This window comes from Enoplosus armatus, chromosome 11 (assembly GCF_043641665.1).
Source record: "Enoplosus armatus isolate fEnoArm2 chromosome 11, fEnoArm2.hap1, whole genome shotgun sequence".
NCBI classification, from domain to species: Eukaryota; Metazoa; Chordata; class Actinopteri; order Centrarchiformes; family Enoplosidae; genus Enoplosus; species Enoplosus armatus.
This window is the reverse complement of record NC_092190.1, coordinates 4,724,384-4,749,737: the sequence shown is the minus strand read 5'-3', so window position 1 is coordinate 4,749,737 and position 25,354 is coordinate 4,724,384. Positions and strand designations below refer to the sequence as shown.

Genomic DNA, 25,354 nt, shown 5'->3' with positions numbered 1-25,354 from the left:
GAAATTACGCAAAATTATGCCCCCCAGTTAACAAGAATGTTAACATTTTTCATCCGATCCAATTCGTCCAGTAATTTATGAGTAGAAAGTCACTGCATGTCTGGCCTACAGTGACATTTCTGGTTTTAATAAGGCTTGGGCTCAATAAATACTACAGCGGTTCAGTCTTGGATCGGGCTAAAACAGAATCAGGCCCCATTCAAACTCTACACATGCTCTTTGTGCCGGTGTAAGTTAAGCATTTTTTGGATGGTGAGCTTTGAAATTGTCAGTTAGAATAGACAATCAGTAACAGGAAGTATTTTATACACACAAAGACATTTGTAACAGCAACCTCTGAGGGAAGAGGGATCAGGCTCCATCTTAAGGACAAAGCTTTACACTGAACTACAGTTGGCACAAAATGAGGCAGTTGAGGATACATAAGATAGATGGAGCAACCAAAAATATTTTGTTTGGTTCAATTGAATCTAATTTTTGAAATCCAATCAGCTACAAATGCAGAGATTTAAAAACTGAATGCTTCCAAAAGGGACTATTTCTCTGTGGGTGACTGGGAGAATTTATTCGTCCATCTAGTCTGAGCCACCTTTTTGAAACATCAACATGGACACTGAAATCTACCTGCAGAGACCTTATTCACCCTTTATGACTGACCACCACCTGTACTGGACACGTGTCCGTGAGTGTGTGCACGTGCATGCAGTGTCTTTGTAGCTTATTTTGCAGCAGCTGTGAAAGAGGCGTGTTGCTTATTCAGTCCCCCCCCCCCGTGATCGACGAGTAAACTGGTTCCACTCTTCACACATTGCCGTGTCCAATATTTTGAGTGTAAAGCAGCTCAGGTAGAACAGGAAGTAGCTCCTGTGTCAGAAGATCACCGTGTAGGTGTTTCAGTCGTCCGTAAGACACAAGGGTGGAAGGAATGGGACAAGAAACCGCTGGAGAAACCAGAAGCAGTCCTCGAATTACAAATCTTGTCTGTGATCCAGACATCCTTACATTCCCAAGAATATTAACTATCTCCTTTCAACCTGTACAGTTTCTGAGTCTTGCTCTTCTGATGGCATCTGCTTCACCCTCGATGCAGTCACATACAGAATGTTGTTTTTTGGTCCTGGATCAGGGGAGTTTTGTATTTGGAGTCAATGTGGATGCACTATAGATTCCACAAGGTGGCAATGTTCATCAATCCTGCTCCTGCAACTTAACAGTCACACATGCCAGGTATGCAGAAACATACACAGACACGCCTGTGTAGCATGCACACCTCTACACACAGACACATATGCAGAAGAAGAGCAGTGGTAGGTGGGGGAGTCATGAGCTGAATGATGAGCATTAATAGACACACGCTGCTCAGGAAGCCTGTCAGTCTGCAGCTCTAGACGTACACCGGTTCACAACCCTCCCCCTGCTCTCCTTCCTCCTCTTCATCGTCCTCTTCCTCCTCGTCCTCTTCTTGCTCCTCCTCCTCTTCTGGGCCCATGCAAGTGGCTCCGGTGATGCTTGGCGACCCACCGCCGGCCTCAAGTGGTTTAGGGTAGCGGAAGGGGCAGCCGTTGTCGTCGAAGAATCTGCGGAAGGTGAACTCGTAGAAAGCGTGCTCTGGGTGCTTCCCATGTGGGGAGCAGAGCATGTCCAAGGCCCGGGTGCTGTCCCCGCTGTCACTCCACGCACCGGGACCGCCCTCCTCCTCCACGGGGTCAAAGTTGGATGTGTCCATCGGGTGGGCGATCTTGGGCCTGTAGGGGGCTGGTTGCTGCCGCAGATTGCTGGAGAAGTCCATCTGGGCAAAGAAGGGGTGAGCCTTGATCTCGCCGGCGCCGTTGGCACCCACCCGATCCTCTGCGGAGCAGCAGAGGCGACCGATGATGTCGACGGCCTCGGGGCTCAGTTTGACCTGAGCAGGCACCTGCAGTGTGCTCTCCCAGTTAATGACCTGCGGAGGGGACAGACACATCACATGAGGTCGTCACAGCCACAGTAATGTCAGACGCACCTACAATTCTGACTTGAGACTGAAGGTTCATTCTTGACGTTGGACACAGTTGTTGACTAATACTGTACAGTCTCACCATCAGGTTCACTCTGCAGCTTTTGATTCTATCACACAATGTTTCAGGTGGAGTTTGCCATAAAAGTTTAAATGTTTGAGTTTCCATTTTTATTGATTGTTCTCGTCAACTACATCTTTGTATTTGACTTGTTTGGGGTCACATTATTCCAAAAACAGCTTTTGATTGCAAAACTATCTGTATGAGTATTTTTTTTAATGATTTGGCTGAACTGACCCTTTAACAAGGCCAGGTTTGAGATAAAGAACAAAGTTGTGATTCCAGTTCCTGTAACTGTAGCCGAGTATGAGGTCTACAGTGTTTCATTCACCTTCTGTGTTGTTCAGAAAAGTCTAAATATGAGTCCAGCTGTCTTTGTTCTCAGTGGCAGATGGTCAATAGCTCAGATTTTATTCAACTTCTTCCTGTTTACATCAAACTGTAGTACGGTGGCCTTTTAGGACACATCTATCCATTAACACAATATTAGCCATTGCTAGCTTCACTGGTCCAATCCAGCAGATGGCAACAAACAGTAGGCTAAGCGGCTGTTTTTATATGCACTATATTCTGGCATTGCTGTTATTATCACAGAAGTCAGGACAATATTTTCACTATGTTTATGAAAAATAGGAATGAATGTACGTTCAGCATTTATGTTTGCATGCAGCATTTATAAATTTGAATAAAGTCCAATAAAGTTTTGGGGATCATTCTTCTATAGTTGAAGTCAAAGCTTAGTGCATCAAGCTAGACAACAATAGTGTGTAAGCAGAAACACAGGTAAATAATCACCAGCCACCATTGCTATCGATGCATTAAGAACTACATCTGTCTATTAGGCATAAACCCACACTTTGGAGAAATGTCCTATAGTTGGTGGCACTGTCTAATTGGCCTGTTCGGTCAATGACTTAATTTGTAATTCAAAGCAGGGACATTTTTCTTCTTCACTGACCTTAATCTGAGTCTCTGTAGGTGTGGGGGCCAGGAAGGGTGGCTGTCCCACCAGCATCTCAAACAGGATCACTCCCACGCTCCACCAGTCACACAGCTGGGTATAACCTGCACACAAGACACAAATAGTTAGTTTACAGTTTACAGAATTCCACAACTTTTGAACAGCAAGTCAAAAACAGGGCTACAGTTTCTACCGTGTTCATCCAAAATAATAAGCTAATAAATAATAAGATTGGCTGCCTTTGCTGCTGCTTTGTGTAGAGCAGCTAAACTCTTTTGTCTGGATGATTACATAGCCAAATGTTTTTCAGTCATCAGACACTTTATTTCAGACACTGTGCATCTGTATCTGCAGCAATTATCCATCATATTCTCGCCCACCTTTGCGCAGCAGCACCTCCGGTGCGATGTAGTTAGGTGTTCCCACCAGGGAGTGAGCCAGGCAGCGCTGGTGCTGCCTGTTGGCACGCTGCTCCAGCGTCATCAGCCGATCGCCGCAGCGGCAGTTAGACACGTCGTCCCAGAGGTCACTGGGCTCCATGCTGTCCTGTCTGACGTGGCTCCCTGGAGACAGAAGAAGGGAAACAATGCTGTTAAACTCCACACAGAAAACACACACAACGACACACTGCCTGGATTAGCTAGATGGGAAAGGTAACACTTGATCAAAGCACTTAATGACCAGCAAAAGAAAACTGGCTGGACTTGATAGCTGCCAAGTATGAATGTGTCTGAAAATGCACCTGCAAGCTCATTTGATTTTGCATGGACAGAATATTTAGAAAAAGACAATCAAAGGCTCAGAGATAATATATGAGATATACATGAAATATGATTCTCCATTCAGTGAGGGTGAGACATAGTTCTAAGAAAAATCACTTTCATTCGTGCATTGGATTATACAGTATATTGTTACATATCATATATATGTTTACACAATCCACTGAATCCTCACAGAAACTCGTAAAACTGTGTTAAGTCGTGTGTGTACGTGTGTTAAGATGTTTTGGCCAAGAAGCATGAGTCGAGCTCTAAACCATCATCACAAACTGCCTCACCTTTCTGGTAGTACTTGGAGTTGTGCGTCCAGCGGAAGCCCGTGCACAGGCCAAAGTCCGTCAGCTTGATGTGTCCGTCCAGGTCAATGAGGATGTTGTCTGGCTTGATGTCGCGGTGGATGAAGCCCATCTTGTGGACACTCTCGATGGCCAGTGTCAGCTCCGCCACGTAGAAGCGCGCCAGATGTTCGGGGAAGACGCCCATTCGGATGAGCAGGCTCATCATGTCTCCTCCGGGGATGTAGTCCATGACGAAGTAGAGGCTGTCGCGGTCCTGGAAGGAGTAGTAGAGACGTACCACCCACTCGTTGTCTGCCTCCGCCAGGATGTCACGCTCTGCTTTCACATGGGCCACCTGGACCAAAGAAAATACCCAGTTGAACTCATTTACATAACAACATGTAATGACATACAAAAGCATGGGCCCTAACTAAAGACCTCTTTAAAACAGTAATACTGTGTACCATATGAACACAAACGTATGAAATCACCTGGTTGCGGTTCAGCACATCTTTCTTGCGCAGTGTTTTCATGGCATAAAGTGCACCAGTGTCCACCTTACGCGTAAGACACACTTCACCAAAGGCACCTATGCCCAAAGTCTTGATTTTGACAAACATGGACTTGTCCATTTTGGCACGGCGTAGCCTGTTGTAGTTGGACTCTTTCTGGTTCAGCATCTTCCTCATCTGTTCCTGCTCTGCTTCCGATAGGCCAGCCTGAGCAGGAAGGACAGGGGATGAAGACAGACAGTGAGGGGAATAAACAATGACTACAACCTTTCAAAAGCAGCCTCAGAAACAACTTAAAAACAAGTTAATTTTTCATTTTTGGTTATTAAATGACCTAGGAATGTCAGCATGGGCTGAACCCTGCACCCTGACCTTTGTTGTCAAATTTAACTCATTCTAAAACTGTCTGGGTCTAGCTGTGGTATTTTCTTTCTCTTCTAAAAATGCCTTTCAATCACTTTAAAGTAGGTCAAAAGGGCAGGGCAGAGGCCAAAGTCATGACTCAGGACAAGCTCATGCAAACACAAGTGTGAACTCACTGACTTCTCATTCCTAGACAAAGGTCCTGCTGTCTAAAACAAAGCCCTGAGGGAGAATTCTCTGGACATCATCGCTCTGTACAACCCATTATCATTCTGAGACCCGAACACTTGACCAGTGGCCCATTAACTATAAATTGATAATACATTACTCCTGGCCATTTTGTAGAGTTTCCTTATTGATTTTCAAGCTAAAGACAGCCATTGGTTTAATATTCTTTTAACGCACTTTGAAAACCAACTTCCAGAGACTCAATGCTTGCTGGAGACAGTCAACAATTTGCTTCTATTAAGTATTTGTCTAAATTTTACTCAGTTGATGCAGTCCAGGATGTCTGAGACCTGATGGATGTCTGCTCTGCTGAAAATCAACACATAATACTGTAAACTTGGCTGTTTTTATAAAAATGAAAAATGTTGCTGCTTGCAAAAGAGTCGATACTTACATAATCTAAATTTGACACAGAAATACATGTGCCAGCTATGTTTTCCACTACAATGGACCTCAAGCAACAGCTGCTTGGAATTTATAAATTTCTTAACGCTTATGGTATCCTTTGGAAAATGGTCTACAATAATGTAAAATATACACAATTTGTAGTCAATGGGCTGAAACATGCAAAACCACTGCTGTGCTCCTTTAATTTCTATTTAAAGATGCTTTCCAGGAAGCACCTGGGGATATATAAGTGGCCTTTTGCAATGTCCAAATAAGATGTACTGAAACTGAAATATATCGCCCTAATACGTTCCTCAATCAAACCTTTGATTTTGTTAATTTATTTCTACCTTTGACATCTCTTGTTCCAGCTGAAGCCTGCGGTTCAGTTTCTGCTGGTGGGTCTTCATCACATTCTCTATGTGCTGCTCCATGTAGAACTTGAAAGCGAAAGGTGAGTAGGTCTTAATGCGTGACTCTCTCTTCTCCTCATCACGTCCATTCTTCCTCACCGGCACAGGTGACGTCTGGATCTGCTTCTTGTCTTTCACTGTTTTTTCTCCCTTGCCCACCTTCGTCTTCTCTTTCACCTGCTGGCTCTCCTCAGCCTTTCCGCTCCCTCCGCTGCCGCCGTGTGTGCTTCTGGCAGCAGGGTTGCAGAGGTCCGGAGCTCCACACATGGCTCCGGGTCCTTCCATGGCTCCTGGCTCACCAGCTGTGCCAGACATGAGCAGGTTTTTGGGGTAAGGTGGTGGTGGGCAGCGTGGCTCCTGAGCAGGCTCAAGGGAGTAGGCCTCCTCTGGCATGTAGGCCAGGGGCTCAGCTGCGTCCTGGGCCTGAGCAGTCATCCAGCCGGGGTGACACGGTCCCACAGCCGTCTTGGGCTCTGGCCTCATCACACGAATACTCTTGACCGGCTGTTGGATGGGCGGGGATGTTACAGCTGTGATTGTGTTCGGAGGGCCCAAGGAGGGGTCCTGTTTGCCAGCTGTGGGGGGTGCAGCCATCGCAGGCCGGACACCATTGGGCCCCGCAGAGCGACTGTTGAAAGAGTTGGTTCTGCTGGGGACACGCACCTCCCCCCTGAATGGGCCCTGGGGCTGGGGTTGCCTGGCTGTAGGGGCCCCTTCAGGACCTGGAGGCCCCGCCCAGTGGTGCTCATACAGGTCCAGGTTGAGGCTGGCCCTGGATGGTGTCATCAAGCCCTGGGGCATATCGGAGAAGTCAGGGCCCATGGCTGCCACCCCACCTGGAGAACGGGACATCATGTGGACCTGGTGGGACGTGGGGCTGGCCTGGCGTGGGTGGGAGTGAGGGGGCAGGAACAGGTTAGCTGGGTACCCTCCCCCTCCTCCTCCTCCTGGACCGTTCTGGCCCATGGCCCCTTTCCCCTGCATGTTGACGTAGTTATCTGGAGGCGTCATGGGGGGCGGTGCCATCTTGTTCTGGAAGGAGGCGGTCCTCTTGACTCCATAGCCTGCAGGCTCCATCATGTGTGGTCTAGCATGGCCGTAGTCATAGAGGGGGCCGGGGACCGGTCCCCCTGGTGGCTGAGGCTGGAGCTGCAGAGGCTGGCCAGGGACGTTGTAGCTCATCATCGGTCCGTGCTGCTCCATACTGCCAGGGTAGCCCTTCTGCTGGGCCCCTGGAGGATACATGGTGTTGGCTGGATTGCTTTGGGTAGCCATCACTGGTGGATAGGTGCCCATGCTGGGAGGTCGACCCATCGGGTTTCCCATGGCAGGGCCCTGTGCTGCACCAGATGGGGGCATCATGTAGTTCATTACCGGGGGAGCACTCATGTAGGGTCTGGGCATCTCACCCTCAGGGCCATATCCACCTGCCCCCTCATACATGGGAGCTCCTCCCATCTGGTGATACGGAGGCATGGGACCTGCCTCACCTGAAGTCTCTAAAGAAGGTCGGTGGTCCATTGAGTTTGGCATTCCAGCTTTTCCTGAAAGGAGAAGAAATAAGATCACTCAATGTATATAAAAAATAACAACATTTTGATGAAATGAAGAGCATAGAAGTCAACTTATAGCGGTTGTATTTGTACCTGGTGAAGTCTGCTTGATGACACGGACGATGAGCTCATTACGAGGGTCAAGGTAACCCATTTTGCTGATGTACTCTAAGGCCGCTTCGATGTTCCTACTTCCTGTCTGCTTCAGCGCCCGCACCGCCATCTCCTGTGAAAAATGCACACAAATAAAGAGATGTTGAGAAACTTGACACACCCACCCCCCTCCCGTTTTTTCATTTAACAAAAACAGAATACTTAAAAGCATTTAGCTGCACAAGAACTTTGCCTAAATAAAGAGTCTAAAATTGGCGAATTGTTAAATTAAATTCTGGAACTGTTTGATCAAGGAATATGTTAACAAGACTACAAATCTGGCCTGATATTCAGTACCCGCTTGTCATACTCACAAACAAACTAAACATAATGTTCAAAATACATTGCTGCTGGTCTCTGCAACTAATCACACAAAAATACTCAAACACAGGCACAGACATGCCTGAAACACACATTAATTCAAAATGAGGATAATCTGCCTTGAAGGTGTCCATACACCCAACAAAAACATAAGGAACACATAACAGAAATAAACTTTAGCTCAGAAGGTGCTCAAGCACCTGCATCCTCTCCATGTGGGGTCACATACCAGTGACTTCCTGTGTCAGTCACAACAACATACCACCAAAACAAGGTCAAACAACTATTGGAAATAGGAATAATAATCTAGCAACAGTTTTATTGCTTTTGCAGTGAAATAGTATAATGACATTCAAAGCACAACCCGATCTATGGCATTTTGTCTGCAAAAAAAAGGAAGAAGACAAGCATTAACACATGGACATTGTGAAAAGGATCATGGGAATTTGGAAGCATACTGCATTAAAAGATTCCTGTTTGGCAGCCAACTCCAAAATCTTGGAAATGGGAGTTTCCCGCCATCAATAACGCACCACCCGAATGATTAACGTTGAGCCAATTTAGTTTGCATAAGATGCAAAAAAACACCAAAATACTATGATAAAAGCAAGATTGTGTGTTTTTTTTCAACTGAATTAAAGATCTATGCATTCTCCTTATTCTTGATGTAAAATTACATTTTATTGAATTATTTGCCTTTCAGCTCATCTCCCTCCTCAATCATAGCCAAAAGGTGGGGCACTGGGAGCTCATCCCAGGATCCAACAGGTGGGTCACTGTAAAAAGCCTGAAGGTATGTAGGTCACCTATGTGAAAAATGTTGGTTAACCACTGGGATTTTCTATTCATCAGCTGCCGTGTAATTTGTGATGAAAATGTGAGGGAGGAAACATGCAGAGCATTCTTTACGAGTTTACGGCCGTTTATTACACAATGTCAATCAGTCCTTTGGTTCTTGTGTTAATGTAAAGCAGGAGGTCTTAAAAGCTTTTCAGCACAAAATTCAAATGAGAAATCCATTCAACTCCCCCAGACAAAGACGGCTTAACATGCACTTTGGTTGTAGCAAGACACAGTAACCAACTGTGGTTCTGATTTATAGCTTCAGAAGTCAGATTTATATCAAGATAATAAAAAGAAAAGTCAAACTGACAGTTTCAATGGACCAAAGTTTGTCCACTACAAATTGTTGTTTCATCAGTTTCTGTTTATTTATTTGCTGCCTGTGGGGTAATATCTATGTAATAGGAAAATCTAATAATAGCTTTTTACTTAAATTCACCTCATTAGTGTTCTTCACGAAAACACTCTCCTGTATATGTTGTGCAGTAGATGTATACATTGAGGTGATGCGGCCCCCACCTGCAAAGCAAAATTCCTTTAGATGGGGTGGTGGGGGAACAAGACGAGGAACAACTGCCTTCATCTCCATGAACTTCCTGTCTTTTTCACAATAATAAACATGTAAACAAACAGGGAGTGTGAGAGTATGAGATAAACACAACAGAAACTCTGTCTTTCCCTCTCCGACTGAGCGACCCACACCTAGATGAGGAAATCCCCTCTATTGGCATATGACCTCACTGCTAAGACATTTCAACTCAGACCTCTGCCCAGCCGCTCTGACAGAGCCGGCATTCACCCCCACACTCAGCTGCCCCTGCTGGCCACACACAGTAACAGCAGCCACAAATGAAAGTCTCCTTTTACAGATGATATTAGGTGGATTTCATTATTCCGACACACTCATGGGGCCACAGGGGGCCTTATGAATATCATTTATGGAATACCATTGCGGCTTCTCCGCTGCTCTTCCCAAAAAGACCATTAAACACCTGCAGCACCTTCAGTTCTTACAATGACCAGGAGAAGTGAGCATATTATTCCTACTCTTAAGTCTTTACAACGGCTTCAAGAACATTTTAGATTTTAAAATGCTGCTGCTAGTTTATAAATCACTCAGCAGCCCAGCCGAGCAGTCAGATAGAAGGGCCTCGAGTCAGAGCCAAAATGGTAAAACTGCATTTAGCTACTATGCTGTGCACAGATGGAAGCAACTTCCTGATGATCGTCAGTGTGAAGAAACTTCAGCTGCTTTCCAATCAGATAAAAAAAAAAAACCTCTCCTGTTTTCTTCCTTTAGTACATTTGGGGCAACTTATTACTGGACTGTCACTGCACTGAAACTGTTCATACTCATTGGCAAAAACGAATGTGGTCTAATACAACAATCCTGCAATGAATCTTCCCTTCATGAAGGTCATAATGTTTTCCGTTTTTGTTGAAACTGTTTTAGAGACGTGTTGATTCAACTTCAACTGGATTTTGTTGTGCTCTCGAATATTGTTAGCCTATTTATATCAATGATTTTTTTCTCTTCAATTGTGTTTTAAATGTTGTTTTAATGTATTTTGCCTTAAGTAAAGCACTTTGAATGCTATATAAATGAACCTGCTTGGCCTTCTATATAATACTAATAATTGAGGCATTTTGTAACCAGCATCAAAACAGTTACTACCTCAAGGATGATAAAGGTTTTTTATTTTAATATAATGCAAAGGAGTATAATGTCATCCAACAACAGAAGCAACAAAAACATGTCTTTGTCCTTAGAGTGTTGTAAAAGTTGTATCCCTGTGCGGACATTTTGTGCCTCTTCTGCCAGCGGTTTCTCAGACAGACTGGCCAGCTTCATTTGTTGGAAGGAAACTAAATCAAACATAAATGCTTTAAAAGTCAAAAAAGCCAGGAAATGCCAAGGCCGCACTCTTTCTATGCCTTCTGTAATGTGTGTGTGTGGTGTCCATCACAGTGTGTCTCTATAGGTATAAATACACAACTGCATGCAGCGTGCACACGCCTGCATTCGTCCCCTCCCATTGCATCCGCATGTTCATACACACATACATAACTACGTCCCAGAGCCCAAGACTGACCATCCACACACACACACAGACACACCCACACCACTGTTTATACTTCGTTTCCTGTGTGTACGTGTATGTGTGTGTCTGTTGCATTCCTGCGTAGCCAGTAGAGAGTGCTGGCTGCCAGAGCCGCCCAGTAATGTCACATTATGTCCTTGTCTCGCTCAGTCTTTCTACCTCGTTTGCTTCCCTCCGGCTTCTCATGCAGGCATCTTTCTTTCACATTGTAATTTTCTTTAATGGCATGATGATAATGAAATACAGTATTACCAAGTTGTACATGGTTTACAACATGTAAGTATGGTAATGCAGAATTAATTTCATTATTAATAAGTATTTTTTGGCATTTCGGCCTTCATTAGACAGTACAGTATAGAGCTGATAGGAAATGAGAAGAGAAGTAGAGGGACTTGCAACAAATGTCCCCAACTGGGCACATTGCGACGTCTAAAGGCGGAGGTATGCTCAAAACAAACTAGTAAGAACAAGGTGGAAGTGTTTTAGCTGTTCTGTACGGCCAAACTCGAAGGTGGGGTGAAAAACCAGCCGTCGTAGAGAGGGGCGAGCCACGATAACATATAAAATGGGGATGTTATCTGATGGGCAGTTTCAGCTAGCATGTCAAATCAGATTTGAGCTCAAGATGAGTCATCAAAAATATCTTAATGTTTTACAGGAAAAGAAAAGAGGCATTTTGGCATTTACCATCTAACAGAAGACAAATGAACAGCTAACACAGGGACACAGGCTTAAGATTTTCTTTTCTTTCTGTCATGATCTCTTTTCCCCACTCAGTACATTTTACCTTTTGTGTTTCAGAATAGTAAACCAGTATTTATAATGAAGTTTAGTATATCTGGTTTAAAACATAGCCTCCAATTTCTAAGCTGTCATTAAACAGTTCTGAGGCAGAGTTATATTAAAACTGACAGATATATTGAACCATCAAAACACAGGAATAATCTCTGCTTTTTATTGTTCGACACTTCCTCTCTTTTGTGTGTGTGTGTGTGTGTGCTGGGTGGAGGCGGGCCTTGTGACCCCGGCTGTCATGGCGACAGATGTTCCTTGCTCACATTCCTCAGCCCGGGAAGCAGGAATTCAAGCTATTTGCATTCTGGATAGTCTCTTTCCCTCTCTCCCTCTCCCTCTCTCCCTCTCCCTCCCTCCCTCACTCCCTCTCTCCCTCCCTCTCTCTGTCAAAAATATCCAGGCCACATTTGTACCCTTGTGATAATGGTCGCGGGCCGCAAGCCGCCGAGTTATCCCAAACACATAATCACCAGCCTACAAACTTTACACACACACACAAAGTGCTACAAACACAGGCTGAGTTACTCACATACACTCTTTTTCTTTGCACAAGGGTGACAGTTGACAATACTACCCCGAGTGTTTTCTGATATTAGTTGTCTCTTTGACCCAATTCTGAAACACATTCCAGCATGGGACCCTGCAAATCAAAGCCATATGGAGGACGTTCAGGAGCGGAGTGCAGATGGATGGACATGCCAAGAGGGACGTCCATGCATCATTTCCACACAGAGAGCCATAAAACATGCACCGTCTTCCTCCCTCCTCCTCCTCATCCATGGCAGTAACGTGCAAAAAGCTCCTCTGGAAACAAAATAAGTGTGCGCGAGGTTACACCTTACTTACAAGTTATTATAGCGTGAGCCGAGGAAAGCCACGTCCTCCACCCCGACATACAAACCATGAACACTAACACACATACACTGCTTCCCAGTCACGTCCTGTCAGCTTTATCGTTACATAAACACCGCAGAGTTTGCTCGCTAACACGTCGAAGGCTTTAATATGCTTAGCATGCATCAGATTCCTGCCTGGCCGCAGTTTGTCCTGCACATACAGGCCTGTGAGGATGGCCGAGCAGTATAGGGAAGGAAAGTGCTGAACGCACCCTCCTCCCTTCATTTCCTTTCTTTCCCTGTCATCTCAATGCGTGGCATGCCACCCCCCTCCCACCCTCGCTCCCCCTCCAAAACATTTCCTCCTTTAAAAAAAGTGATTATGTAACGAGCCACATTGCTCTGTAATTTGCAGCTGGAGAAGACGGCAGAGACAAAGAGGAGGAGGAAGACGAAGCTAGCTGATAAGAGTTGGGCTGAACAAATAGGGTTGCCTGCAGAAGAGGCGAAGGAGAAATTAGGTGAGGGGTGTTCAAGGACATAGTAGCTGATCCCAGGCAGCCATGAAGGCACTAGAAGATGCATGAAGAAGAAAAAATAGAGACCCACAGCTTGGTGGCCTAAAAATGGAGGCCGTCTGTCTGTCTGTCAGAGGCAAAGTCCATCACGGTAAAGACGTCCAGAGCGGTCCTAATGGGTTATTAATGACACACACACAAATGTGTACATGTAAGGCACTAAACACGAAACATTTTCTAATATACAATATCCAATCTTCCAAACCATTCATAGGACATCTTTTCAAATGCTGCCACTCTCAGCTGCCTACTGAAGGCTCCCCCTCCGAGAAGAATCTGTCTGCCTGTCAGTGATTGTTGTTTGAGGTCAGTTTGGAGGGTCAGGCCTTACAAGTATGCACATGAAATTTAAAAATAAAATATTGTTTTTACTTTTTGTACCACCCACACAAAGACTATATCCCCTGGCCTATGTATATGTATTAGTAAATTATTTAAAGATTCGTAAAGTGAAATCCTTTGTTTACAAAAGATTCAGTTCTCTAATCCGCACTGATTATGTCACACTTGTGTTGATATTGAGCAGCCTTGTAAACAAACTCACATTTTGGCTTTTATTTTGGTTTAATGTGCTCTGAATGTGAAGCTAAAATAAGTATTGATTGCTCACATTTTTATTTGTACGCTATAATTGAATTTACTTCAATTATGATTAATCATTCACTCATTCATTCCTTGTAAGAATGGAGCAAACACATACAGTATACACATATTTACAGAGACACCGAGGGACAAAGTCAGAGAGTCAGAGGGGGAGGAGAGGCGACATGTTGGGTGGCGACTCGGCTGCAGCAGAAGGAACTGTTCCACCCTGCTGCCGTTGAATGTTCACTTCCTGTTTGTATTGACTGGGCCTGCGCTGCTCCGGCTACTTTACAATGGTGGCAGCGATGGAGGTCAACTCGCCGGCATTGAAGCCACGGAAATGGCTGCCAATGGAGCCGTACGACAAAATAATCACAGTACAGTGAAACAGATAAAGTTACAGGTGAAATGTTGAAAAGAATTAACTGCTGTGCCCATTCTGAGTTCCCTGAGCCTCTAATGCAGCACACAGTCAGTCCAGGTATGTAAGACGGGGAAACAAGACGCAGAGCAACGGCCCTGCTATCAGCAAACACCCAACAAACAGCAGGTCTTTGGCTGTGATGTGCTGAAGTCGATTTTTTGAGCTTGAGCTGAGCATTTTCACATGCCGAGCTCAATCACAGGTCCCATCCTCAAGCCCTTTAACCACTGGTGTACCAAATCTAAACTGGACCAGCTGACATTTTGTGATGACATGCTGTGATTGAATGATCTGGCTTAGTTGCCCCTCAAACCAAGAACGTTTTTCAACTGTTCCCAAAGCTGATGGTCAGTCTATGCATGCAGTCATTAGTGCACGTTCATTGTGACAGACTTCCTCATTCATTTCCAGTGAATCCTGTACCAGGATAAATCTCTACGTGGTGCCACGGCATTTAATAAGCTTTCAAACTGGACTTCCTGGTTCATATTTCATCTTCCAATAGTTCATTGTAGCAACAAACCCACACCTACGCAACCCTCCTTACATTGTTATTGCTATCGCTGGATTGAAAGTGCCCTTAGTTTCAGCCATAATGCCGTAACGGCAAAGTGCAACATGATAAAATTCTGTCTCCTTATCCAGATCTTTGTACCAGGTGCGATGAATTATTGTAGTCCACTTACATACTTTCAATTTTTAACAGCATATCTTTTTTGGAACATGCAGCAAAACCATTTCTTCACTCCTTGCTGTAATGATGTAACTTTTAAAACTTAACTTAAGCTGTAAAAATGACAGAAATAAAGAAATAAAGTTTGGAGATAAAGGGTTGTGGTCTACTCTCCTTCGACTCAAGAGAGAAGAGAAGAGAGAAGTGATCCCTGATTAACAGCATCCACTTTACTTTACGCAGTGATTTCTGGGGCTGAAGGCTGACTGTAAAACACCTTCCCAGGGAAACTCTCTCCCTCCTCACTCTTCTCCAGAGACATTTGATGGCGCTCTCGCATTCCTCAAGCAGGACGGAGGGAGTAAACGCCAAACAGCCCACTTGGGAAACCCACCTGATATTTCAACATTTCACCGCTCAGGCCCACGTTACGTAACCACAGCGCTGTACACTTGGCAGAGAAGACTTGTATTGTATTGCATCTAAGAGCGTATAGCACTCCTGACTGCTTTCATTAAAAATTCCTGACTGAAGGAGGAAGAGTGGCTTCGAACATCTGAGTGAAATGACTTTTACAGCAACACTGTATTAATACACTACAATACATCCTCTGTCTCTGCTTCTTGTGAATGTCTCACACATTCACACACAGCAGGGATGTAAAATGATCAGGGCACATCATATTGCATATACAAAAATGTGACAAAAGCATAATGGCAATGAAAAATCACAATAGTAACTCAATCTAATCCATTATGATTCCTGAATGTTAATAATTTGTGTTTGTATGGAAGGTTCAATTAATGTCATCCATTAAAATTGCTTCCTGTGAGTTGTAAAAACACAAAATAAAGTTTTGTTTGTGGCCAACTGAGGTGTTTTTTAAATTTGTTTATTCAACCAAGTTGACATTTGTTATTTACCTTTATGAGAACATTCTAATCCATCCACATTTGTATTCATTTATATTTTATTTTCAGTTTAATGGAGATAAAGATTTGTTAAATAAAAGCAGCTTTATGTTTTTATGAATTTCCTTTCAGAAATATTTTCAAATTTTGCAAATGTTCTGGAGAGTCAACTGAGAAAGTTTTTATAGATAAAATATCCAGTTAGTTGTTTTTGTGGCTAATCCAGTTAAAAATTCTGTTAATCTAATATTACCATAAAGGAGTCTCGCTCACTGACTTACAACATTGCTTGCAAGGCACTAATACAACTACAGATATTAAAATGGATGGTTAACTTGGTATACTCAGTCTAAGAGAAGTGCACCAAACGAAGCACATCCTCGTGCTCAGGACACCATACACTCCTACAAGAAACTGTCAAGACACAAACCCATACACACACACACACACACTCTCTTCCTCTCTCTCTGGCTCACCTGATCACAGCCGGCGTTGACCAGCTCCTGCAGCATCTGCCGGTTGACCTCCCCGGCGCCCGCAGGGTGTCCAGACCCAGAAGATGGGCCCGACTCATTGGCAAAGGGCATGAGGGACTTGCGGATCTCCCGCAGGGCATTCTGGTAGTTGTTGAACTTCTGCGGGGGTCGGAGCTGCTGCTGTCGGCTGGCTGTGTCTTTGCCGTTCTTGCAGTCGGCTCCTCTGCCGCCCTCTGTCCGGGAGCTGCCCCCATGCAGGGCCTGGCTCACCAGCTTGGCCGGCTGCTTCAGACCCTCCTTGATCTCCTGAAGCCTCTGGCGTGTGTTGCCCACATACGGGGCAGCTGGGAAAGTCTTGGGCCTCATGGCCTCAGTGCCCAGGGCAGGCCCCTACTCTAAAAGGGAAACACACACACACACACACACTGGCACTCACTCCCCTACACCCTCCAAAAGATCCCTTTCAAGCTGGATGACCTAAATAGATAAAGAGTCTCCAGGCACACAAGCACAGATTTTGGAGTCCTCCTCTGTGTCCCTTATTTGTTTGTGTCTCTCTTTGTGTTTCTGATTCCTGCTGATGCTGGTGGGCTGGATGAAGGTGAGGTGCGGTACTACAGGCATTCCATGGTGTGGCTTTCAAGGCTCAGGTTCCAGCTTATTCCAGGAAATACAGCCGGTCACGAGGGCACCACGGAGCCAAACCATGATGCTGCCAATCTTCGCCTGTGGAGGAAGAGATGGAGTTAGAGCATGGAGACTGTGGTCATGCACAGCGTTCGTGTTTTTGTTATTTTCTAAAATTAAAAGCAAGCACTGGGCAGCTTACATCTTAAGCGCAGGAGAGTTGTGCTTTTAATTAAAAAGACCAAATATGTAGAAGTGAAGCAGAAATGTTAACGGCTCATCAGAGAGGACGCCACAAAAGGGTCTAAGACATCCTGCTGTAACAGAAGGTAAAAGCTTTGGAGTTTTATAGATGTTGTTATACATGCTGGTGTTGTCAGTGCATTGCAGCAGGCTATTGATTAACAAGTGAAACCTTAATTTTTATGTCAAATGACTTGATTTTCAGTAATATATGACAAACGTCACATGGGACCAGTTTGAGACTGGTACTAACCTGTAAGTCTGGAAGTCAGACTCAGTATTAGTAGTGCATAAGCAGCACTGATGCATACCTAATGCATAATTCAGGAATGCTAGGGGTCATAAAACATCACCTGCCTCCCTCTGCACCCCACCAATGCATAGCTGCGGTTGCAAAAGTCAGCCTGTCACCGCATATTTCTGCTACGTGGTCATCGGTAAACACCCTTGCGAGAGCGCAGAGCTCCAACGTGGGGTCAAAACAAGTCAGCAGCCCTCCCTGCGTCAGCCTCTCTGCCTGTGATGCTTCCCTGTGATCACACATTTAACACCATTTGACAGTCTTATCTGGAGAAACATACACCACATTCTGCCACAACAGCGTTACTCCTTCAGGGCAGATGGGATGACATGTGGAATAAATGCACATGTTCCTGTCAGGAGCCTCACGTGAGGACCTGCAGTCCAACGTAAAACACTTGTGTTACATGAGATGTGAGGTGGTTTGGAAGGTTTTTGCAGCATTAAATAGAGAGGATGAGAAGACAGAGAGCAACAATATTACATGAAACAAACACTGACAGACTGCGGCACAAGTTGTATATGGTTATAACTGTGAATCCAAAGCTCATGCTGATACCAGTGTTTCTGTACTGATGCTGCCGATAGCATTTCCCCACAAATTCAAAGTAATGTAGACCATCCTGGGACAATAAAACTCCCCCATGACACAATTATCTTATGGGCAACTAGCAGGATGAAAACAAGACTAAGAATCAACAACAAGGCTCTGTGAGGCTGTACTATATACTGTACTATACTATATACTATACAATGCTAACATCAGGGTGTGAAAATGTTGGACCGTATCTGATCTTCCCAAAGGCCAATACAATATTCAATTTAACTATCTGACCCTAGTCACTATATGTGACGTGCTCCTCATTCATCTGAATTAACAGTTTGGACAGTATGACAAAATTGAGATTATGCAATTTCTAAATTCTTGATTTTGAATGCAAGTGACAAAACCAAACCAAGAGGAACATCCCAGAACACTAAGGGGGAGGACATATTTCACTTGTACATTCACTTTTCACCATGTATTGGTTGGTTTTCTTTCTTATCCACTTAATTTAAGTCTCACTTTACTAACCAAGCAATACCTCTTAGACCCAGAAACTGACAGGCGGGTTGGTTTCCTGTCCAACTGAGCGGCTCACAAGCTTCAAATATCTTCCTCAGCCAGAGAAGATTTCCGTCTGGCTGACAGGTGAAGTCTGGTCTCCAGATACCAATCTGGTTTGTTACCTACTCTGAAAAACAGCCAGACACGATCACATTCTGGCAGGTTTCGACATGGCTGTGGTTTTAAAATCTTGCCTGCTATTCCAACCATTTTGTTAAGCAACCTTTAATTGATCTGGTTGTATTTCAAAAGGTCTGACAGGTAGATTAGTAAAAGAAATTAACCTGATTATTTGAGCCACAATTATCCTGACATATGAAAATAAGTGGTGAGTTGAAGGCGTTCCCGCCTCTAAATCGGTTATTTCATGTATCAGGACACCTTTTGTGCTTAAAACATATCCACGTACCGCAGGCATAAAGACAAGCTGTGTTCAATCATTTAAAATGTGTTTGTAGTCAGTTTAACCCATGGCTAAGTCTGTTTCAACAGGGAGAGTTAGCTTAACTGTTAGCAAATAGTATCTGTAGGAAATATTTTGAAGGTTCATCATAGCGGAGGCACAAGGTCCGGGTCAAATTTGCTACAGCTCTGATTCTCATTCTCTTGATCTCTTCTTCATAGCAAATGGGAGCTGAAACTCAGGAATATTGTAGTATTTATTTAGATGCATTTTCCAGTGGACCCCAGTGTGTCTGTGTTGGGAAACACTGAGTATTTCAAATGGGAATTTAAAGTGGGGAAAAATACCACGTTGACGATTTTGGTCTTATGTGATGCCAAACGATGGAAGTTCATTACAGTGAACATTCATTTGATTATTTCATGGGATTTATACATTTGCCAAGTTGTTATATTCTGTATCTAAATACAAAAAATGTCTTCTTATTAATCTTGTGATAATGATCTCAACCACACCGCCCAGAGCTACTTTCCAGTTGATGCAGTACTGGGATTATGGCATTCACCCCAAAGTAGCCAAACATAAGAAGCCCTTTAGCTACACCCCCACCCGCCTCCTCCCTGGCAGTCTACATCCCTTGGGCCATTTCTAAGAAGGACACAGCCCTCACTGTTTGTACAGATAAAACTTTGTGTAGACAAAAACATGTTTTTTTTATATTGGTGGGTGGTGGGGTAGGGTGGAGCCAAGGGTGCCAAGCTACATAAATGTTGCCTCGTCTCTGGGATCTCTTGCCTCCATTCCTGTGATGCTTTAGGCGCCATGGCCGACCAATGAACATTCCATTCCACAAGTAACTACAAGTAACCTCATAACCCTGAATCATGGGACAGTCTATGCTGACCAAAATAAACCAAAAACAAGAATTAAGGATGATCTCTGTCTGGAAAGAGGCTTTAGGAGGGTGCTGGGGCAGGTCCAACCGTAAAGATTTACCAGGAAAAAAAGTGTTAAGACATTGCTCTGCTGAAAACCACAACTCATACACACATCTACCAACACACAGCTTACTTAACCTTAATCTTCAACAATACATACCTAAGCCTTATCTCTACTCTGACCTGACTCTTAACCTCTGACTCTAAATTGGACCACATTCAACCTGAAAATGGTCACTTCATGCAACAAAAATGTGCACTGAAGAAAACCTCAACTTTATTTAGTCTTGTTAATGATGATTTTTGTAAAATAAGTCAATTCAAAAATCTGCCACAAGGTAAAGATAATTCCACTCATATTGACAATTTCCCTTTAACAGTGAAGAAAGAAATCACAAAAATGTCACTTCAAGAACTCTATGAAATAATTTGCACAGGAAACAAGTGAAATATTCTGGCCTTCAACAGATTTTTCGTATGTTTTTGGGAAAACAACCAATCAACTGAATGACAAAGCCAATGTGATTCACTTTAACCTGCAGTTCCTCTAGTGGCCACTAGATGTTGACTTCAAGAAAGCCAAAAAACTCTCTTTGAAAATAGACAACTTTTTTCCCCCACTAAATCTTTGGAAAAGTGTGTATCTTGTTGGTGACTTCTTATTTAGACAGTTTTGAAGTTTAAACGGGATGCATATTTTGGATTTTAAATATCGTCACCTTCCTAAAATAATGGCCTACGTCATTTTTTGACAAAAATGATTTTTTTGCCTAAATCATTTTGTCATGATGCTGGCCACCTCTGGTAAAATCGCCTGCACCCTCAGTTGAACAGATCATGCGAGTCTACCCCTGTGGTATAATGACCTGAGTGTCAAGAGTGTGTTTGCCTAAGTCAAAAGACAATGTGACTTAGGCAATTTTACAAGCTTTTCAAGATGGCGGCTGCTTCAAGACGAATGAAAATCTACCTAGCCACTGAAGTTATTTCCATGATTCAGGGCTTGTCCCCTATTGGTAAATGATGAGGTTTACTATAATATAGGCTAGGCTATAAATATTGCATAGTTATTTAGTCTTTTTATTCAGTCTTTTTAGTCAGCATTTTAGTCAGCAAAATAGCTAAGTCCATGAAGCTAGCATTTAGCAAACAGTGGAAAGGCACCAGAATCTGTGGCTGTTACAAGTGATAGGCTTTCTGTGAACTCTTTTCATCTACAGTTTTTGTTTTATTTCTACCACATTACATGATCTAATTTAGAAAGATTTGAATACTGTATTATAATCTAACAGCTAGAAATGATGTGTATAACTAATTACAAAGGATCCTCTTTACTTTTGTGTTTTTATTTAATGAAAATCTCACTTGAACATAATATTAGTTATCAGAGTTGAAGGTTTAAAATTGCTTAAGTCACAAAGGCATGTTCAAAAATTTGCCTAAGTCATTTATTCCTCTTATGTTACATAATTGACAGACATTGTTATTAGTATGTCAATAGTCATCTATTGTCATAACCTTTTTGAGGGAAATTATTAATAAATATCATATATTCAATATTTGATTCAGTTTTTTGTGTTTTCTGAAAAACCTGAAAAAATGACTTAGGTCATTATTTTAAGAGGGTGTCGATATGTTATGAGATCTTAGTCCGCACCAATATTCAGCACTGAATATTTGGTAATGTGAGTACTTCACCGGTTACGTCTGACCCCTCCTGACTGTTGCCAGACTTTATGAGTGCTGCCCAGATAATATCTAACCTGTTTGATCTGGACAATACTGTCTCTGCTTTATTTGGGAAATTATGGAGACAGAACTTCCATAATGGCCTGCAGATTTAATGGATCGCTGAGATGTGGGAACAGCTAGTGGCACAGGCCGCCTCAGCTAACATATCTTCCAAGACTCATCTTATGCATACAGACAAAGACCAGTTGAGGGAGAGTGCATGTGTCTGTATGAGAGAGAGAGAGATTAGCCTGAGAGAGCAACAGAAAGCCAAAGTGGTGTGGAACTCCCCCTGGAAAGATGATTTTAATCTCTCTGTGTGTGATGCCCTATTGTTTATTTAATTTAGTGCAATTTTGCACTCCTCCAGTTTACATAATCTTACATTTCTCCTATGTATGAGTCGATTTAAAAACAGGTAGACTTGTCGAAACCCTGTAATCTGAGCCCAGGTGAACAGAAAAGATGGTAAATCCAACATCAGCATCCAAAACATCTCGTATGAAATCTACAGGTGACGTCACAGACACTGTACCAGCGCTGTCCTCCAGAAACAGACACACATGCACATCAAATTGAAACCAGACCTTGGCACAGCACAAGAGCCAGAGTTTACAGCTTGAGACACAGTGGCTGTCTCATCCCAAATTTCACAAAGCTTCTTCGCTATTTTGCCACCTGGTTTGTTGTTTTATTTTCAGAGCAAGACCTGGTTACCTGCTGGTGTACAGTAAAACGAACAACACAGTTTAAATGGCCACAGCCAACATCTGCCAGCATCTGTCTGTAGTCTGGTGGTGATTTCCCACTGCAGGGATGACTTCCCTGACAGATGCCTCTGCACTGCCTGACAGAATTAAATCCAGCTGTGGCCTGATACCTGACGACACACTGTTACACCACCATAGCCTAAGTATAATAGGCCTAATTGTTTAAAGAATGTGACCTCTCGCCTTAGGAAAACACACTGGCAGGAACATAAAGTCTAAATAAAACTTGGGTGTTATGATTTGGTTTGCATAACTCGGGCCTGCTGCTCGGCATTCAGAGGAGTCTGCTGGTACTGAAGGGGCTGCGTACCTGCTGCCAGGTGAGTTCTTAACAAATCAAACACCTGGACTGATAAAGACCAAACACTGCGGGCAATTAAATGTAGTAAAAGTGTGTCAAACAGAAAGAGAGACTCTGTGTGTGTGTGTTAGAGCGTAGTAGTAGTAGCAGCACACCTGAATGAAACACATGGTTGCATCGGTGCCAAACTATGCTGGCCTTTAGGCTTGGAATAGAGTGGAAATAGCAAATTCAAAACAAATGATCTGCGTGCATCCTGTCCATTTTTTTCCACTTTCCCCCCCTATATGTCCCCTCTTTTATTCTGACAGACTCAGATACTATTTCTCCCATTGTGTTACCTGTAAAAAACTTTTTAAAAATATCAAATCATTTCAGGGTTAATCTAGAGACATTTATATCTCTTGACAGCCTGTTTTTAACCACATATCATAACTCTGTAGTTATTACAGAGTTGTGCATGCAGTGTTGCTCTAAAACAGTGAAATGAGCAAAGGGTGTTCTGATATACAACATCTGTAAATCCATAGCTGGATATGTCCTGGATCCCCTTTACTATCACTGAACATGGAGTTTTGGCCCCGTAGAGGTCCTTAAATTGGGGTCTGCAGCATAACTGCAATTACTTGAAATAGCACCAGGGGATAGTGTAGAAAACAGACTATTCTGTTTAGAAGTTTACCCTCCACCTTTTTGCCAAAGCTTTATAACCGTTACAAAATGGTGTCTGTGTAGTTTTCAGTCTTTGACTGGGGCCCCTGGACATGAAAACCCTCGGAAACCCCTGTTAATGTCCTGTGGCCTTCCCAACTGTATCCCAGGCTGGGGCTGGGGGCTGAGAGGAGCAACACCAGAACATTCCTATGCAGAGAGGATTGGGGTAGTCCTGTTAACCCTAAAACAGACACAAAGCGAGAGGGGGATAAACCCCCTTCTTTCTACATACCTCACTTTAAACACACCCGCGACGGAACTTTTTCCTCAGCAACAAGTCGTGGAAATAAGTTACACCACCACTCCCCTCCCCAAAAAAAGTAAGTCTCAACTTACCATGTGATAGAAGTAGCAAGAATAACTCAAGATTGGAGAGTAAATCCCGTCAAACGACAAAGCGCGTAGAGACAGCCGAAGAGCTCAGCGAAGACGGAGGAACTGGGTAAATATGATGAAATGAGCCTCCATTTTCTCCCCAGACTCCAGGCAGGATCAGAAATGCAGCACAAAGTTGGACACTCGCTGCATTGTTAACATTCCACAGGTCACGTGACGGACCGACGCACGTCAGCACTGGGCCAAAGATCGTCTATTGGTACCCGAGTTTCACTCGCCGGCTGTTTTTCTTTTACTTAGGCAACTACAAATCAATCAAATTACTCCTATCATGCTCAATAGATGTGGTCTCAGCACCAGTGAACACTAAAAAGCCAGGCGGAACTGCAACAGTAAATGTTACTTGTTAAATGCTACTTGCTTGCTAGCTAATATTAGCACAAATATTTTTTACTGTGCTCTTCTTTTAGAGTCCACGACCACTGGTGGAAGAAGTATTCAGAGCTTTTAAAGTAGTACTACCACTGTGTAAAAACACTCTGTTACAAGTGGAAGTCTTGCATTCAAACTCTTAGCATCAAAATATACTTCAAGTACTCATGCAGAATGGCCCATTTCAGACTAATGTATATTATTATAATTTGTGATGCAAGCTAATTTTGATTACTTTGTATGCTGCTGGGTAGCTTATCCAATAATAATACACCCTAATGTATTAGTTGACTATGTTTTGTATTAATAACCTAAATCTGCAAAGTAACTAGTAACTAAAGCTATCAAATACATGTAATGGAGTAAAAAAGTACAATATTTCCCTAAAAAGGTAGTGGAGTAGAAGTATGAGGTCGAATAAAATGTTAATACTCTAGTAGAGTACCTCAAAATTGTACAGTATTTGAGTAAATGTACTTAGTTACATTCCAATATTGTCCAGAACAATGTCATACAAAATGACAGTTTTTTTTAAAACAATTACTGTCTGGTGCATATCCTAAAACATGACTTTAACAGAAAAAAAATGACTGTACAACACATATTCTAAGGGCATAGGTTCGTGGGAAAATAAGACAATCTGGTGAAAATCCTGGGGTAACAGCTAGCGAGTGCGCCAAAGGCTGAAATTCTACACAGTGAGTTTAAAAAGCCACAGAGTGAGTGGTCCTGTTTTTTCCTCCTCTCTGACCGCACATATTCTAGGCGGGGCTTCCTCCAATGTATTTCACTCTTTGATAAATCAAAAAATATCAGTACATTACTCAGTCACTCCTCCCTGGCCTTGGAGGGAATCTTTACCAATGAGCTGAAGGACCGTTAATCAGTGTGAATGCAAATAAGGGCCTATACTCCATTATCAATGATCCCAAACACATGAACAAAGGGGTGGACTGCACATGCACCGTGAAACATTAAATACATGTATACACACACAGACACAACTCCTTAGTTTTGAGGACGAATCAAAAGGCTGTTATATTTCCCAAACTTTAATGTTTCAGTCACAGAGGCAATAATGAAGAAAAACTGACCAAGAAATTCAACTTTTAGAGGTTACACATCATGGAAGCACATGCACCCATAACAATAAAGGCAAACAGCATGGCAGATAGAAGAGTAATGTGAAGTGTGAGTTAACAGAGATAGCATGTAAAAAATAC

The 25,354-nt window shown here is 43.3% G+C and overlaps 1 protein-coding gene across 1 annotated transcript; it reads right to left on the bottom strand.

Moving 5' to 3' along the window:
• Positions 1–1,182: 1,182 nt before the first annotated feature.
• On the bottom strand, positions 1,183–23,773 carry lats2 (large tumor suppressor kinase 2). Its single transcript, XM_070914313.1, has 9 exons — positions 23,700–23,773; positions 16,229–16,954; positions 7,625–7,757; positions 5,916–7,522; positions 4,567–4,794; positions 4,076–4,430; positions 3,399–3,581; positions 3,016–3,122; positions 1,183–1,942 (listed from the first exon to the last, which is right to left on the bottom strand). The coding sequence occupies exons 2-9, from the start codon at positions 16,592–16,594 to the stop codon at positions 1,385–1,387; spliced, it is 3,537 nt and encodes a 1,178-aa protein (XP_070770414.1). The 5' UTR covers positions 16,595–16,954; positions 23,700–23,773; the 3' UTR covers positions 1,183–1,384.
• Positions 23,774–25,354: the final 1,581 nt, after the last annotated feature.